Below are 16,114 nucleotides of genomic sequence, written 5' to 3'. Positions count from 1 at the left end.
TTCAAGACCTTTGTACGACTTATCTTGTGCTTTTATAGAACCACTAGAGTAACAGACAGCATTGTGCATTATGGGGCTATGCATTTAAGGGAAAAAAAGCTCTTTCATCCAGTCTTCAGTGCCTTAAGTCTTATTCTCAATTTTGGCCTGGCTGGCCAGCACTTAGCAACATGTGGTTTTAATGTAGTCTGTGTTTTAACTTCGGATAAATCACTGCTTTGGTGGACTTCTGTCCTCATTTTTTTTGGGTATAACCTGTGGTTTGATTGTCTAAAAGGAAAAGTAATATGAGTTTCAGCTTGCAAGGTCTCTACGAGGGTACAGATGGAGCTATAAATTATTTCTAATATTTGAATTATCATGGAACATGCCAAAAAATCATACATTTTCCAAACAACTTGCAGGCTTCGTTCCTGGTTTGGACTTCTTTTTAATGCCTTCACATTTGCAACTGATCAAATATTCCTCAAGCCTGCAGCTCTGAAGTTTAATGGAATATTAAATTCTAAGTTTATGGCTGGCATTTTGCAGATTATTTAGTCATAGGAAACAATTAAGACTTAGCAGCATAAAATTACAGGGCCTGTGTAAATCATATCTCAGAAATAAGTTTGTAGTCACCATATCAAATAAAAGTGCTAAACAGTGAATGCCCTATTATACTTTATAACCCCTATTTGTTATTTCATTTTTCCAGATATTTTATGTTAAATCAGGCATAAGGTCCTTACTATTGAGAAGAGTTTGACTAGCAGTCGACCAAATTTTATTGAGGTGAGTGAAACCCCTAAGGAATTTGTCCACTCAAAAATATTAAAATTTCCCTTGGGCTTTGTTTTTTATATTCTTTTTTAAAAAATTATTATCCTTTTGTTTTTTAAGATACATAAATCACACAAAATGTTACATTAAAAAATATAAGAGGTTCCCATATGTCCCCCTCCCCACCCCCCACTCCTCCCACATCAGCAACCTCTTTCATCGGTGTAGCACATTCATTGCATTTGATGAATACATTTTGGAGCACTGCTACACAGTCTGGATTATACTTCACATTGCAGTTTACACTCTCCCCCAGTCCATTCAGTGGGTTATGGCAGGATATATAATGTCCTGCATCTGTCCCTGCAAGGTCATTCAGGACAACTCCAAGTCCCCGAATTGCTCCCCATATCACACCTCTCTTTCCTTCTCCCTGCCTTCAGCAACTCCCACAGCCACTGTCTCCATATCAATGATATAACTTCTTCCATTGCTAGAGTCACAATAATTCTATAGTAGAATACCAGTGAATCCACTCTAATCCATATTTTATGCCTCCATATTAATTTAAACCCTTATACATTTAATGCGCACTCCTCTTCAGCTAAATTATTTGCCTCCATTTACAGGAATAAACATATTTAAACCACTCCCAAAATTACATTATTCCCAGCTTTCCAATTTTTCAATTACTTTTGAAAGAATATAAATAGAGAGTTTGCACATGCTCCCCTTAAAGTTTTGTTTAGCAGCTATAAATTCCTTCCTTGATTTTACTTATACCTTTTGTGCTTCTTATAACTAAATTAAGCAGGTCTTTAATTTTTCAGTGGAATTATTGAGACATTACTGTAGATATTTTATTTCTAATTGTTTGAATATGCTCAGACCATAAGCATCACAATTTTTGGCTGATAGTAACTTTTAAACTATGGTCAATGTCTATCTTTTAGAAAATCTGCAATAACAGTAAGTTATATTAATATTTTAATTAAATCAAATTATTAATTTAACTTCTTTCTAATCAAAGCATTTAATCACTTTCTCAATAGGCCACAGGAAAAGTTTTGATGCAAATTTGATCATATATTTTTGGAAATATTTGCACTTACCTGGAGAGCAGGGACTTTACAAATAAAGAATTCATCATTATTATATATATGATCATTTTTCCTTGAAGCTGAACAAATGTAAGTTAATAATATACAATGTTAATATCTGACAAAAAAGTCTATTGTACTAAGTGAAGGAGACCAGATACAAAGTACTACATATTGTATGATTCCATTTATATAAAATGTAAATATAAATCAATTCATAAAGATGAAAGATTACTTGTTATGTAAGTCTGAGGAAGGAATGCTAAGTGGTTTGGAGTCTTTCTTTTTAGAGTAATGAAAATGTTCTAGAATTTTTAAGATGATGAATATACAACATAGTGATTACACTAAAAGCCATTGATTATATACTTTGGATAGAATAGCCAGCAACAACAGCTATGTACAATGGGGGAAGCATAGAGAGATTGAGAGGTGAGAAATTTTGTTTGTTTCTTTGTTTTGCTTATAATTATTAATATTGAAAAAAAGAAAATGCTCTAATAATGATTAAAGTGATGAATGTACAACTATGTGATTATAGCAAATTCCATTGATTGTACACCTTGTAGGAATTGTATGCTTTATCAATATGTATTGGGAAGCGGACTTGGCCCAGTGGTTAGGGCGTCTGTCTACCACATGTGAGGTCCGCGGTTCAAACCCTGGGCCTCCTTAACCGGTATGGAGCTGGCCCACGAGCAGTGCTGATGCGCGCAAGGAGTGCTGTGCCACGCAGGGATGTCCCCTGCATAGGGGAGCCGCACACGCAAGGAGTGCGCCCTGTAAGGAGAGCCGCCCAGCGTGAAAGAAAGTGCAGCCTGCCCAGGAATGGCGCTGCACACACAGAGAGCTGACGCAGCAAGATGACGCAACAAAAAGAAACACAGATTCCCGTGCCGCTGACAACAGAAGTGGACAAAGAAGAACATGCAGCGAATAGGCATAGAGAACAGATAACTGGTGGGGGGGGGGGGGGGGAAGAGGAGAGAAATAAAAAATAAATTTAAAAAAATCTAAAAAAAAAAAAGAAAACGGGCATCCTCATGTAAAAAAAATATATGTATCAATAAAATTTATTTTTAAAAATCAAAAAAAAAAAGAATTGATCATTGTACTTAGTGAATCACTGCTAGCAATGGATTTTAATTGAAAATTTTTGATGAGTAGATGGTTAATAACGAATTTTGAGAGCAATTTCTTTCAACCTGGTTGTTAATGAACAACCTGGTTGTTTCAACCTGTTTTTCTCTCAATTGCAAAGTAAAATACAACCTTTTTCCAAAGGGATGGCAAAACTTCTTTATCTACTGAGATATTTTAGTCATGAGAAATATCAAAATGTAACACTCACTATAAACTAGGAACAAACAACAATGTTTCATCATGGTTATTTCTGATGATGGTTTTCTCTTAAACAGGGTGCAAATAACTTCCTACTTTGCTGAAGTCACTCAAAACAGGATTAAGCAATAATTGGAAGCTTTGCGGAACATTTTACATTTTACACAGAAAAACATTGGAGAGAAGCAGTTTAAAAGATCTGAGAAAGCTTGAGCCAACTTATACAAAATACAGGTGATTCTGAATTCGATGGTCTTTCAGATCAGAAAGGTTCTCTTGGGTGAATTTCATCCTGTCTGTTACAGAATAGGATAACATAAAAATCGTAAACTAAAAAATAAAGGGGAACCAAGTTTTTCTTTTAACACTTCCTGTGTTAGTTTTCCCAGATGATTTCATCTACACCAGAAATAGTGCATCAAGAGATCAATGACTTCAATAAGTTTCTGATTGTGGCAGAAACCTTTGGAAATATGTAATTATTTTAGAGTCCCATTTATATAATATTGAATGAAAGACTAGAGTAAATGTTTTTCTGGTCAATAGAGCTTTACACTGACGCTGGATGTAGAATGATTATTCAGGGGTTATGATTATGATTATGGTTATATAAACTCTTTGAGGTCAAGAAACATCTTCATTGTTATATTCCCAATGCCCATACCAGGGCCTGCCACGTACATAGCCAGCACTAGAAAAATAGTTGAATTAATGGATGGCAACCAGAGAAAAGAAGCATACATTCCTTTGGAGTAACCATAGAAAGGATAACTGCTAAGACTGGCATGGCATACAGTTTTGATGGGCATCAAATGAAAGCTGACGTTGTGTTTTAAAAGTTGTAATATTTCAACCACTCATAATGGTGAAGCCCAGACTCTAGGAAATTAAGAAAGCTGCCATCCTCCTTGGCATAAATAAAATATTTTTCCCTTACTAATAAGAGGATGTGGCTGAAAGACCCCTAGAACTACAAGGGAGAAAGCCACTTGAATGATTTAGCCACTCTAAATGAGCAAGATTGTCTCCTTTACATGGAAGACTAGTTAAGTCTATTACAGTGATCACTAGGCCATAACTAAAAAGATGTCATTTTAGAGATAGGTGAGAAAATACACTAAATTTTCAATTTAAATAAGTATCATTTAAATTTATCATTAAAATTTTTTAATTAATGTATTTATCTCTTTATTTTTAATTGTATTTTTTTGAAGATGCATAAATCACAAAAAAATGTTACATTAAAAAATATAAGAGGTTCCCATATACCCCACACCCCACCCCCAACCCCCTCCTCCCATATCAACAACCTCTTTCATCATTGTGGCACATTCATCACATTTGATGAATACATTTTGGAGTGCTGCTGCACTGCATGGATAATAGTTTACATTGTAGTTTACATTCTCCCCCAGTACACTCAGTGGGTTATGGCAGGATATATAATGTCCAGCATCTGTCCCTGCAATGTCATTGAGGACAACTCCAAGTCCCGAAAATGCCCTCACATCTCATCTCTTCTTCCCACTCCCTGCCCTCAGTAACTACCGTGGCCACTGTCTCCACATCAATGCTACAATTTCTTCCATTACTAGTCACAATAGTTCTATAGCAGAATACCAGTAGGTCCACTCTAATCCATATTTTATAGGAAAACTCTGGTGACATAATCAGGGCTGCCAAATCATAAAGGGAAAAGAGTAAGACAGATAGCAAACTATAGCAAATGCTTACTAAAGAATTCTATTGATTTTTATAATTATACAAGGAAACAACCGATCATAGCATTCTCCACGATAATTAAAAACCACAGTTGTAAATACATTAAAATAGGTCTTTATGCAAAGGCTCACCAAATTCTTTCTATATGAAGTTTGATTATAACCTTCCTGAAGGCAGAAATAATATTAAGGCTGTGTTGCCATTCTTCCTAGCTCTATTGATTAATTACTGGTTCAAGATTATAGGTACTGCTAAAGCAAACATACAAGAGACCTTTTTTTCTTTCATGTAACTGCCCAGAAATGTTCTAGTGTGTTTCTGATCACAGTTTGAACATGAGACCTGCAGCAGCATCTCTTGTTATGTCTACTTTAGTCTATAAAGAATGACATTTCTAAACATCAAACCTATTTGGAACACCATAAAAGAGGTAAGGTAAACATAATTTGGGTAGAATTCCTGCAAGAAGCCAGTGCAGATTTAATTAAAAAGTCCCAGAACAACACTTTGTGGACTGATAATCTCAGATAGGTTGACAGTACATGGGGAGAAAGAAAGAAATCGAACTTAGATAAAGCATATAGTAGTAGAAGCAGGTCCAGGAGCCCTTGGAAGAAAATAGGATCTCTCCCACCCCATATGCTTTTTTCATGGAAATACCTGTTTCATCAAAATAAGATGGCAGGCTACCCACTTATTCATAGCCAACAAACTATACTCTCTAGTACCAGGTGTGTGGTTTGTGTGTATGTGTGTGTGTGGATAAATTTCAGTCTATTCCCGATGAAGCTACATGGGAACAGGACAAATTGTCCTGTATTCCTCAAAGGTGACATTGCTGAAAACAGGAGGAAAATGGGCAGCGAATGGGGTAGTTTGTTTCTGTGCTCTCTGTGGGTGGGTAAAGATTTGTTAGGAACGTACCTTAAGATTCAGAAAATCTTCAAATACAAAGAATTCCTAGAGTTCATTATATCCAACTAGTCTACCTTAGAGATGAGCAAACAGGGACAAATGGGTAAAGTCGCTCTTGCCAGTTGTTAGAGAATCCTAGCATCGAACTCTGATTTTGGTGCACTTTACACTAGTTCAGGGATTCTCGAACTTGAGTGTGCATCCGAGAGAGCTGGAGAGCTGGCCAAGTTGCAGATTCTGGGAGCTTGTCCTCAATGATTCTAATCTAGCTGGACTGGGCTGGGGCCCTAAAACTAGCATTCCAGGAGCTTCTGATGTAGATGTTCTCGCATTCCCATCTGGAGGAAATCCTGCAGCAGGCTGTGCCTCCTCTCTATGCCCAAAGTGGTAAGGAGAGAGAAAATAATTACCACTGAATACTACTGATAAAGAGTTCCTAGATCACATGACAAGTTACCACTACACTAGGTTTTACAGCATCTTGTTTCAAACGGAAATAAAAATACACAAAGCACATTCCAACAGGACAATGTTGTACCAAATGGGGGAGATTAACATCCTCTGTGCCTTCCAGAAATCCCACTTTAAAACCTCACTTGTTTTAAGCACGATAAGCCCTGCCCATTCAATCTGTCGATTTCTGCCTTCCACTGAACTTTCAAAAATGCACGTGCCTCAGGAGCTTGCGTTCTCTTGTTGCTGGATCTTCAAGAATGCAAACTGATGTCAGCTTCAGCGAAATTCCCATCTGCAGGCTGCCCTGCTATCATTCTTTCAGAAAAGGAATGAACTGTGGCTACATGTCACCTTCATATCCAGGAGGGTGAAAATCCTGCTTTTCTTCCATGACACCCTTCTGCCACAGATATGCCTCCCCTTGGAAAAAGATACATTGGCAGTATCTCATGAGCTTGAGCATAGTATGTGCAATGGTGTGATTGCTAGTACAAAGGGCCTCGTATTGTCCACTTGCTCATTTCAGACCCTGGACTCACAGCAAGTCCACAGTCTTCATTTCAGGTCGTCCATCATCAATAAGACTAAGTGATTATCAGGGTTTTATAAAAGCTGCAGAGAATGCTCTGAGATGTGGACAATGGGAAAGAGGCCTGGAGCACAGCAAATCAGCACACAGTTGAGGGTGAGGTACAGTGTTAAAGAAATGGGCTTTCCCAAGAGATTACGAAAATAATCTCTTCGTTGCATGCAAACTGAACTCTGATTAAAGGTACCATAAATAAATATTAAGATTTATATAAAAATAAAAACCATTTGGCCAGTACAAAAACTCACGTTGGGAGTTCTCTTAGGGAAAGAACACAGGTTCTAAGAAATCATCATTATAAGAATAACGTTAATAATAATAATTCATTTAGTTACATTGTGGAGATGTGACTCTGACTTTACAATGATTTTTTGCTACCTGTGTATCAATTTTTATGTATGCAGACTGCTTGCTGTAACCCACAGAGGAACTAAAGTGTCGCTGGGATGTTGATCCGTAATATGATGACAATAACAGCTCTGATGGAGCTGACAAGAAAGAACAATGTGATGAATATTAGAAAGCACTTCGTAATTAGGTTCCTGGCATGCAGACTGGTCCATTATCATGCTCTTGGTTCTGGAAATTTCTAAGGAAGTTGCTCTGAGCAGCTATCCATTGTAATATTGTTTTTCAGAAATATCAAAATAGTTCCAAGGTCTCCTGGTATATGATTTTGCAATGATTTTTTGTTTTTTTGTTTTCTTTTTTATCCAATGCCAGAGATTTTGTTGAAAAGCAAGACAGTCTTAGTGGTCCCACATCAAAAGAAAAATATTAATGTGTCTGCTGTGTGTTCAGAAAACACAACCTCCACATGTTTCTAAGAAAATATGAGAAAAATCCACCAGTGTAAACCACTGCGAGTTTTAGTCAAGGTTAATTGGTAGATCATAATGTGAAATACATGAAACACTTAAGTCAATTTAATTAAATGTGGACTAAAATCCGTTGGTGCTTGTTTCCCAACTAGTACATACAAAAGAGATGGGCCTGGAGAGCTGTCACTCAACAACTATGTGACAATTTCCTCAAAATATTGAAGATAGCACCAGATTAGCACATTTGCCAAGGTGCTACTATAATAAGCTAACCAATTTCAACACCAGGAATGATTTAGAAAAAAATCCCAATGGCTATTTGCATTACTCAAAGCAAAGTAAGGGGATACCTTAATCAAGAGACTCCTGTTTTTACCTCCAGAGAAGAAAGTTCTTGACCTGGATCCTGTTATAGAATTTGTAATAATTATGTGGCGACAAAACAAAATGGCATAATTTGCTCTACTGTAACCAAAACACTGCATGTGGGAGGGGGATCTGGTCTCATCAGCTATCAGGGATCAGTCGATTCCTACTGGTCACTGTAAACCATTTCCATCGCATTTGGTATTAAGTAGGCTGTCAGGTATTAAACCCTGGACATGGGGATAGCTAAAGGGGCACATGACTGGCAAGGTAAATCAGCCTGCATGAAGGAGCCAATCTCCTACCGTGAAATTCTATTCCTGGCTTTGATCCAGACACCAAAGGAGAGGTTCTTTGTGTATGAAAACTCCAGACATGAAGCCACTTTTCGGGGCAATTCCAGGAGTGGAACAGATTTAAATCACCTGCAAGATACGTGCTGAAACCAGAGGTCCCTCAGTGCCTTAAACCCTACATCCCCAAATCTAGACTATCAGAGGTCCCTAGGGCCCAGTTACTTTTAAAAAATATGTTGTGTATTATTAACAATCTCTTTTAAACTGATTTCAGATTAATGGTGACTAGACTTGGCAACTGTAACACCACATAAACAGGATATTGAGGTCTACAGGTACGTGTCCATTCTTCTTATTTTTATCCTTTTGATTTAAATTAAACTTATTTTTCTGAAGTAGTCTTTATTTTTACTTACTTCTCCCTTATCATAAACTTGTGGTATAAAATTTGTTCAGTGACACAAATCAACTAAGGGAACTGTCTAGAAAAATTAGGCAGCATCCAAGCACAAAAAAAACAACAAAGGGTACCAGAAAAGACAACTGTGTTTAATTCTGATTTACACTCCTTGTGAAAAAGGAATCCAACTTGGAGCCTGCAGATGGGTATGTCAGAGACCTAAAATGAAATCCTTGGTGGGAGAGGACTACTTCAAACTATGGAATGACCCCTACTCCTGATTTCCACCCAGAAAAATGAGCTGAAGTCTCTAGCCTTCATCTAATAAATCTATGAAAGACTCTGTTCCTCAAAGGCAATGGCCAAAGTAAAGGCTTAATTCTAATGGCTCCCACATGATCTTCAATAGAATATTTGATTGGGGTTATCTGAAGGAACATTGCAAGAAAAAGAAATATAAAACTCAAACTCTTAATGAGATTATTTGACCTCCACCACTTCCACAGCACTTCTTTTTGCAAGTCAAGACTTCAAAGTTTATAAGGCATAGAAATGTGTTCAAAAGTTCATGGGACATTGTCATGGTGTGTGGAGAGTCACACAATAACTGAAAGAATATTGAATTCCCATTGTGGAGAGGTCTGCCACATTCTCTAATGGAACAGCAAGAATCCCCCAAGTACAGAGGCAAAGGCTAATGAAGGAGGATGGTCAATTGATGGGCTCTTGATATTGATAACTTATGAAACTTTACTCTTGAAATTGAAACTTAGCCTAGTATTATAGGGTGCCTAAGAGTGACCTCTTGAGAGCATCCTTGTTGCTTAAATGGGCCACTCTCTTAAACTGAACTCAGCATATAAATGCAATAATTTCCCCCCAGAATGGGATATGACTCCCAGGGATGAGCCTCCCTGGCACTGAGGGATACTACCAAGCATCAACTAGCGATGCAACTGGAAAAAGGCCTTGACCAAAAGGCGGGAAAGGTAAAGACAAATGAGTTTTTATAGCTAAGAGACTTCAAAGTGACTTGGGAGGTCATTCCAGAGGTCAGGCTTATGTATATCCTAGACACTATCCCAAATAGTGGGGATCCTGAGAGTTCTGGAGACACCCAGGCACTACAGTCAGAGCAGATAGCTCAGGAGTTTGGTGCCTTGACAGTGGGCCCTACTTTGGAGTTTGTGCTCCCCAGTGTGACAGAATTGGACTCAGTTGTGGTTTCTCTACACATGGCTCTTCTGCCCCTTCTATTTGAAGCATTGGTGCTAGAGTTGGTAGGTATATGTCCAAGAGACTTGAATCTTTGGGTTGTTCATGTTCCAGCTGGGCCCTGAGCCTCAACAGAGTTCCAACACCTACTCTTCAGTTCATTGGACTCACCCAGGACAACTAACAAGGAGGTGATGATGGACAACCCAGAGAGTCTACAACTGCAAGCAAGAGACTGCCATCCATTGGCCATATGGGACTGAAGTCCCCTCTCAATTAGAGGTAAACTGGGCATCACCATCCCAGAATCCTCAGGACTGGGAAATAAACCATGGACTAGAGTAGACTTACTGGGTACTCTACTATAGACTTATTGTGATTCTAGCAATGGAAGAAATTATATCATTGATGAGGAGGCAGGGGCCACTGGAAATTCTGAGGTCAGGGAAAGGGAAAACTGGTATAATACAGGGGCATTTTCAGGACTAGGGAATTGTCCTGAATGACTGCAATGACAGATACAGGCCATTATAAATCTTGCCATAACCTAAAGAATTGTGTAGGAGAGAGTGTAAACTACAATGTAAACTCTAATCCATGCTTAATGGCCATGATCCAAAATGTGTTCATCAATTGCAATGAACGTACCACACTAATGGAAGAGATTGTTAATGCGAGTAAATGTGGGTGGTATGGGCAGCAGAGCATATGGGAATCCCCCATATTTTTTATGTAACATTTATGTAATCTAAATATCTTTAAAAAAAAAAAAAAGAGTTCACAGGTGATGGCTTCTAGGACATTCTCTGAAGAGTGGGTCATCTGATACTCAAATTTATATTTATATTGTTTCTTGTTTTTAACACAGATAACTGGGGTATGTAACTCCACTCAAGGCATAAAATTACATCTAGACTTTTCTCAGATTTACACATTCAGCACAAATTAGATACAGAATGAGAGAAATACATAATTCCTTAAACGGATATACTTTAATGCCATCTTTCCATAATCTGTGATCATGCTGTTTCCTGTGGTAAACCACACTTCAAATCATCTTAATCCTCTGGCAAGTGTCCAGGAAACCAGTCTTTTCTATTAAGGTGACAGAACTCCAAGAGTTGTCTGTGGTTGAAGGAAAGCGGCGAGTAAGTAAATAATTTCTTCCTATTGGGCATCTTTAAACAAATATTTGATCTCCAAATTAGTGGGCTGACTCAGTCTTTGTCAAAAGCAAAGTCAATAAATTTCAGGTGAACCTGGGAGGCCAAAGTGGGGGCAGTGCTTTGTTTTCAGTTGTCCCTATGTGCAAGCACCTGCAGGCATCGAAGCTGAGCACCTCTTCATCCAGCCTAGGGAAGCTGCCCCTTTGGCCCCAACGCATGTGTCACTGGAACTGCCTTTGAGATGTCTGAGTTTCTTGTCACTGTTAGGCCCTCAGCAATCAAGGTTAAAAGAAAGTTTGATGGGGCAAGCATCTAGGGTCCTAGCAAAAATATGCAAGGTGATTCCCAATCTGTAAGATGATGCAATGAAAGATATAGTCTTACACAGTCCCTGCACTCTGAAGCACCCACAGTGCCTAGTAATTAGAGAATTGAATCAAATGGAGAGAAAAAAATGGAAATGTTTTCTGTAAAGAATCCATATCTATTCACAGTCATTTGGTTTACTTTTCAGAGTCATTTCGATGCAACTCTGGCCATGCATTCTCAAGATCAAGCATCAGTTGTGTCCATCTTGTTTTTTTCTACATCTTTCCATGGCTTTCCATTTCCCACAAGATAAGTATAAACACCAAAATTTAATATCCGAGCTTGCCACAATCTGTCTTGACCCACTTCTCTCACATTTCCTTCCTATTACTTCCTCGCAAAAAAAAATTGGCTTCTGCTCTGATCTGCTCATGACTCTCATAACATAAGATGTAGAATAACCATCAGCTGGATTAACATTTACAAAGAGCATTCTTTGCACCACAAAATGAGAATGGATTGCTCTAAATTCTGCAGGATGGATCTCACCGATACAATAACACATAACATTATTTTCTCAGGGGTTTTGTTAGAAGACTTTAGTTCATACAGTGGCCTAACAATAAACAGAAAGAATATTGAATTCCCATCCTGGGGAGTTCTGCCACTTTCTCTAATGGAACAGCAAGAATCCCCAAGCATAAAGGCAATGACTAGTGAAGGAGGGTGGTCCATTAATGGACCCTGTACTCATATAGCCTTTAAACGCTAAGTGTCCCAAAGTATTTTTACTTTGAACAAATCACGAACAAATCCGCAATAATGCGTAGCAATCAATTATGGGCAGAGTAAAATGTACGTGCTAACAGGAAGTCTATGCTCCAAATCTGGGTACCTGAGGGATGCTACAAAGAAACAAGTTAATAGGAAAGTGGTTTATCACTGAGAAAACATCAAGACATCAGTCTGAGTGATCTGTTCTTCCTCTGATTCAGAATGCTAAATCTAAGTATGATATTGATAGGAAGAATTTTTAAAAATCATATCAGCGTCCCCTGGATTAAAGAATATGGTAAAATTCTCTCTCTCTCATCTAAAGGAGAAATTCAACTCTGTTCAGCTAGTATTGAATTATGAAAGAAAGAGCAATATACGCAAAAGCTGTTTCAAAATGGTGCTGAGACAGGGCATTCCTGGTAGTTTTGGTATCAGCGGTAACATTTCGTTTTGTTATGTTGTTTTTATATGATTGCTGGAGCTAAGAGACAGTGCAAAAAATGATCTCAAATGAGTTTTCAGTCTGTGTGGTCTTTTTTTCCTCTAAAAGCCACTCTATTTGCGTTTAAAACACCAGCGTATTTTACTGTGAGTCAAACCCTTCATTAACATGGGAAGTATTTTAATGTTTTTGCTTTAAAGCATGCTAGTTAACTAAATCTGAGGCTTAAATCAGGAAAATGAAAAATGACAATTGTGAAATCAGCAGCAAAAAATCATTGTTAAGTGTACAGGTGATATTATACATATCCCATTAGCTAAAAAAGGAAATGAAAAAGAGTGGCAAGAGAAGTCATAGAACTTTGTTGAGAATGATATTAGAAGACTTTGGGGGAAAAAAAATCTCTGAAATACCTGTACAAATTTGTTTCATGATGACATAAGACATTCTAAGAAATGAGAGCTTTAAATGAGTATTAAAAAATACATGAATCTGCTCTTGAAAGTCATAGAAATTACTCTTCTTCCTTAAGTGTTTGGGTAAAAAAAATTCACCAACAAAGCTCTTGAGTTCCTAAATATAGAAAGACAGCCAAGTTTATACAGTAGTAAAATATATACATTTTAATGATTGATCTACCAATTTTTAAATGGATAACTAAATAGCAACTTACCTTTGCAGTTTCCTCGGTAAGCAATCTCTAGCTGGGGGTCTTTGCATTTAGCACGTTGAAATTCACAGCGGGATAAGAAGGTCCGGCCATCAGAAGCACAGAGAGGTTTCTGAGGAGAGCCCACACAGTCCAAGCTACAATCTTTGTCTTTATCTTGATCAACTCTCAAAAACTTGGAGGGGGGAAAAAAAAAAGAAGCCAGACAAATTTAAAGAAATATTCTCTAGAGCATCTGAAAATAGAAGTCTTTCTGAGGGTCACTGAATGGGCAGAGAATGAAGCAGCGAGGAGTGACACTCCAGTTTTTAATCACTGCCAGAAGCATCCTCTAAATCTCTTTGAAAATGCTCAGCTATGAACCCACCATCTGTTTCGAAAACCTTGATGATTTAGTAATTCTCTAAATTGGCATTTGATGGTTGAATCTCTTAATGCAATACAAAGTGGCATGTGAAACAGTTTATCTCTGGTACAATATACATATATATACATTTTGTTTTGCCTTTAATTGGCTGAATAGCACTGCTTTTCTTTAATTTGTAGATGCATTTGCTACTTTATCTCACCATTCAACTGGTTTTACCATCATTTTGTAAGTTGCAAGTGTCAGGAATGTCTACCGCCTACAATTGAGATGAAATCTTTCCTGATTTAACTTGCTGCCACACAATTTCATTCATTATACTTGTTTGAACTAGATACCATTTTTGCCTAAATATTTACTGAATAAATGAATGAACACATGCCATAGCAGAAACCTGTTTATTTCTATGGAAAGGCAAAATGATACACTGCATCCACGGTATGAACTGTTGGCACATTTAAGGCAGTGAGGATAGAAGGGGCAAGTTTTTGTTTTTGTTTTTAAGACTTTTTATTTATTGTTTTTAATGTTACATTAAAAAAATGAGGTCCCCATATAGCCCCCACCCCCCTCACCCAATCCTCCCACATCAACAACTTCTTTCATCAATGTGGCACATTCATTGCATTTGGTGAATACATTTTGGAGCACTACTGCACCACGTGGATAGTGGTTTATATTGTAGTTTACACTCTCCCCCTGTCCACCCAGTGGGCCATGGCAGGACCTATGATGTCCAGCATCTGTCCCTGCAGTACTACCCAGGACAACTCCAAGTCCTGAAAATGCCCCCACATCATATCTCTTCTTCCCTCTCCCTACCCTCAGCAGCTACCATGGCCACTTTCTCCACATTAATGCTACATTTTATTCCATTGTGATAGCCAGGCCCTGAGCCTCAACAGACCTGCAACTCCTACCCTCTGGTTTAATGAACTTACTCCAGCCAGCTAACAGGGAGGTGAAGAAGGTCAACCACCACACCAGGGAGCCAAGAGTGCTAACAACTGCAAGCAGAAGAATTACATCCATCATCCATGTGGATCTAAGCCCCTTCTTGATATAGAGGTGGAGTGGACATAACCATCCCAGGGTCCACAGGATGGAGGAATAGAGTATGGATTAGAGTGAACTCACTGATATTCTATTCTGGGGCAAGTTTTTTTTTTGTTTGTTTTTTTAATTTTATTCATTTTATAAAAATATTACATTCAAAAAATATGAGGTCCCATTCATCCCCACCACCCCCACCCCTCCACCCCCCCAGCAACACTCACTCCCTTCATCATGACACATCCATTGCATTTGGTAAGTACATCTCTGGGCATCTCTGCACCTCATGGTCAATGGTCCACACATCATAGCCCATACTCTAGTTTTTAATGCAGGGTTCTCAGAAGTGGCTACAACCGAGGGGCACATTATCTGAAGGAATCCATTTTGAATGCCCTAGCGGCCGTTTTGTACACTGCAGATGCCAGTTCCCTTGACTGCTCCCAGGCTCCCAGCCCTTGTTCTCACTCCCTCTTCATCCTTTGCACAGAGCTTGAGAGTCTCCCAATGAAGTCTCAGATTTCTGTCCCCCACACCTTTTTGCCACAGATAACTGATCAAGTTTCCCACCCACCCAAATCTGCCTGCCCCACCTCTCCATTCTGTCTCACCTTATGCCACGTCAGGCAAAACAAGAATCACAAAGATGAATCTCAAAATAACACTTACAAAAGGTCAGTACTACAGGACAAATAGAATTGCGAGAAGACTTTTGGTCACTGGAATATCGCCTTACCTGCCCTATGAATCCATTTCCTCTGTTGTATGAAGCATTAGAAATTTATTAAGAAGGGAAAAAAACAAAACCCAAGACACAATTATTCCTAAATAATCTATGGTGGTTTTGAACCTTTTCTGTAATGTGTGTATTGGATCAAGTTTGTTTGGCCCTGTTTACCCAAAATATTTATGGAGGTGGAAAGCGCAATGATCGAAATGGTCCATCACTTATTCTTTCAGAATGAGCAGGAGGAAAATGGGAATGGGGTGTAGTAAAAATTCCAGAACCCTTGTTCCCTCATCAGTCCCACAGAAAAAAGAAATTTTCAAGTTTAAGGTGGTTCGTTCCTTGAAAAGTTACCAAAACTCTTCCTCTTGAGACTTTGTCTGCCCCAGGTGGCTCTGTTAATAAAATAATCAAAAGCTGAAACTAGAATAAAAGGCACAGAGAGATGCAAAAAAGAGCTGGGGAGGGCAGGCAGACCACTTGACTAGCAAGGCATAGGGGCTGGGTCCTCAGAGGGCCCCCTGGATCCTGGAACCCTAAAAAAAGGAAGAACAAGTAGATTGTGGTCTTGAAGGTGCAGATAATCATAGCTAAGCGTGTTCATTTTGGAGCTGTAAGAA

The 16,114-nt window shown here is 38.4% G+C and overlaps 1 protein-coding gene across 3 annotated transcripts in view; it reads right to left on the bottom strand.

The window, feature by feature from the left end:
* The window catches only part of SMOC2 (SPARC related modular calcium binding 2), a 222,728-nt gene that overhangs the window by 140,437 nt on the left and 66,177 nt on the right, over positions 1-16,114 (bottom strand). For all 3 annotated transcript variants that reach the window (XM_004464421.4, XM_004464422.5, XM_071212535.1), the window contains exon 2: positions 13,351-13,522. In XM_004464421.4, coding sequence (XP_004464478.1) covers positions 13,351-13,522 — 172 coding nt within the window. The remainder of the gene's footprint in view (positions 1-13,350; positions 13,523-16,114) is intronic.

Source organism: Dasypus novemcinctus, chromosome 28 (genome assembly GCF_030445035.2).
Source record: "Dasypus novemcinctus isolate mDasNov1 chromosome 28, mDasNov1.1.hap2, whole genome shotgun sequence".
Taxonomy (NCBI): Eukaryota; Metazoa; Chordata; class Mammalia; order Cingulata; family Dasypodidae; genus Dasypus; species Dasypus novemcinctus.
This window is presented reverse-complemented; position numbering and strand designations above follow the sequence as displayed.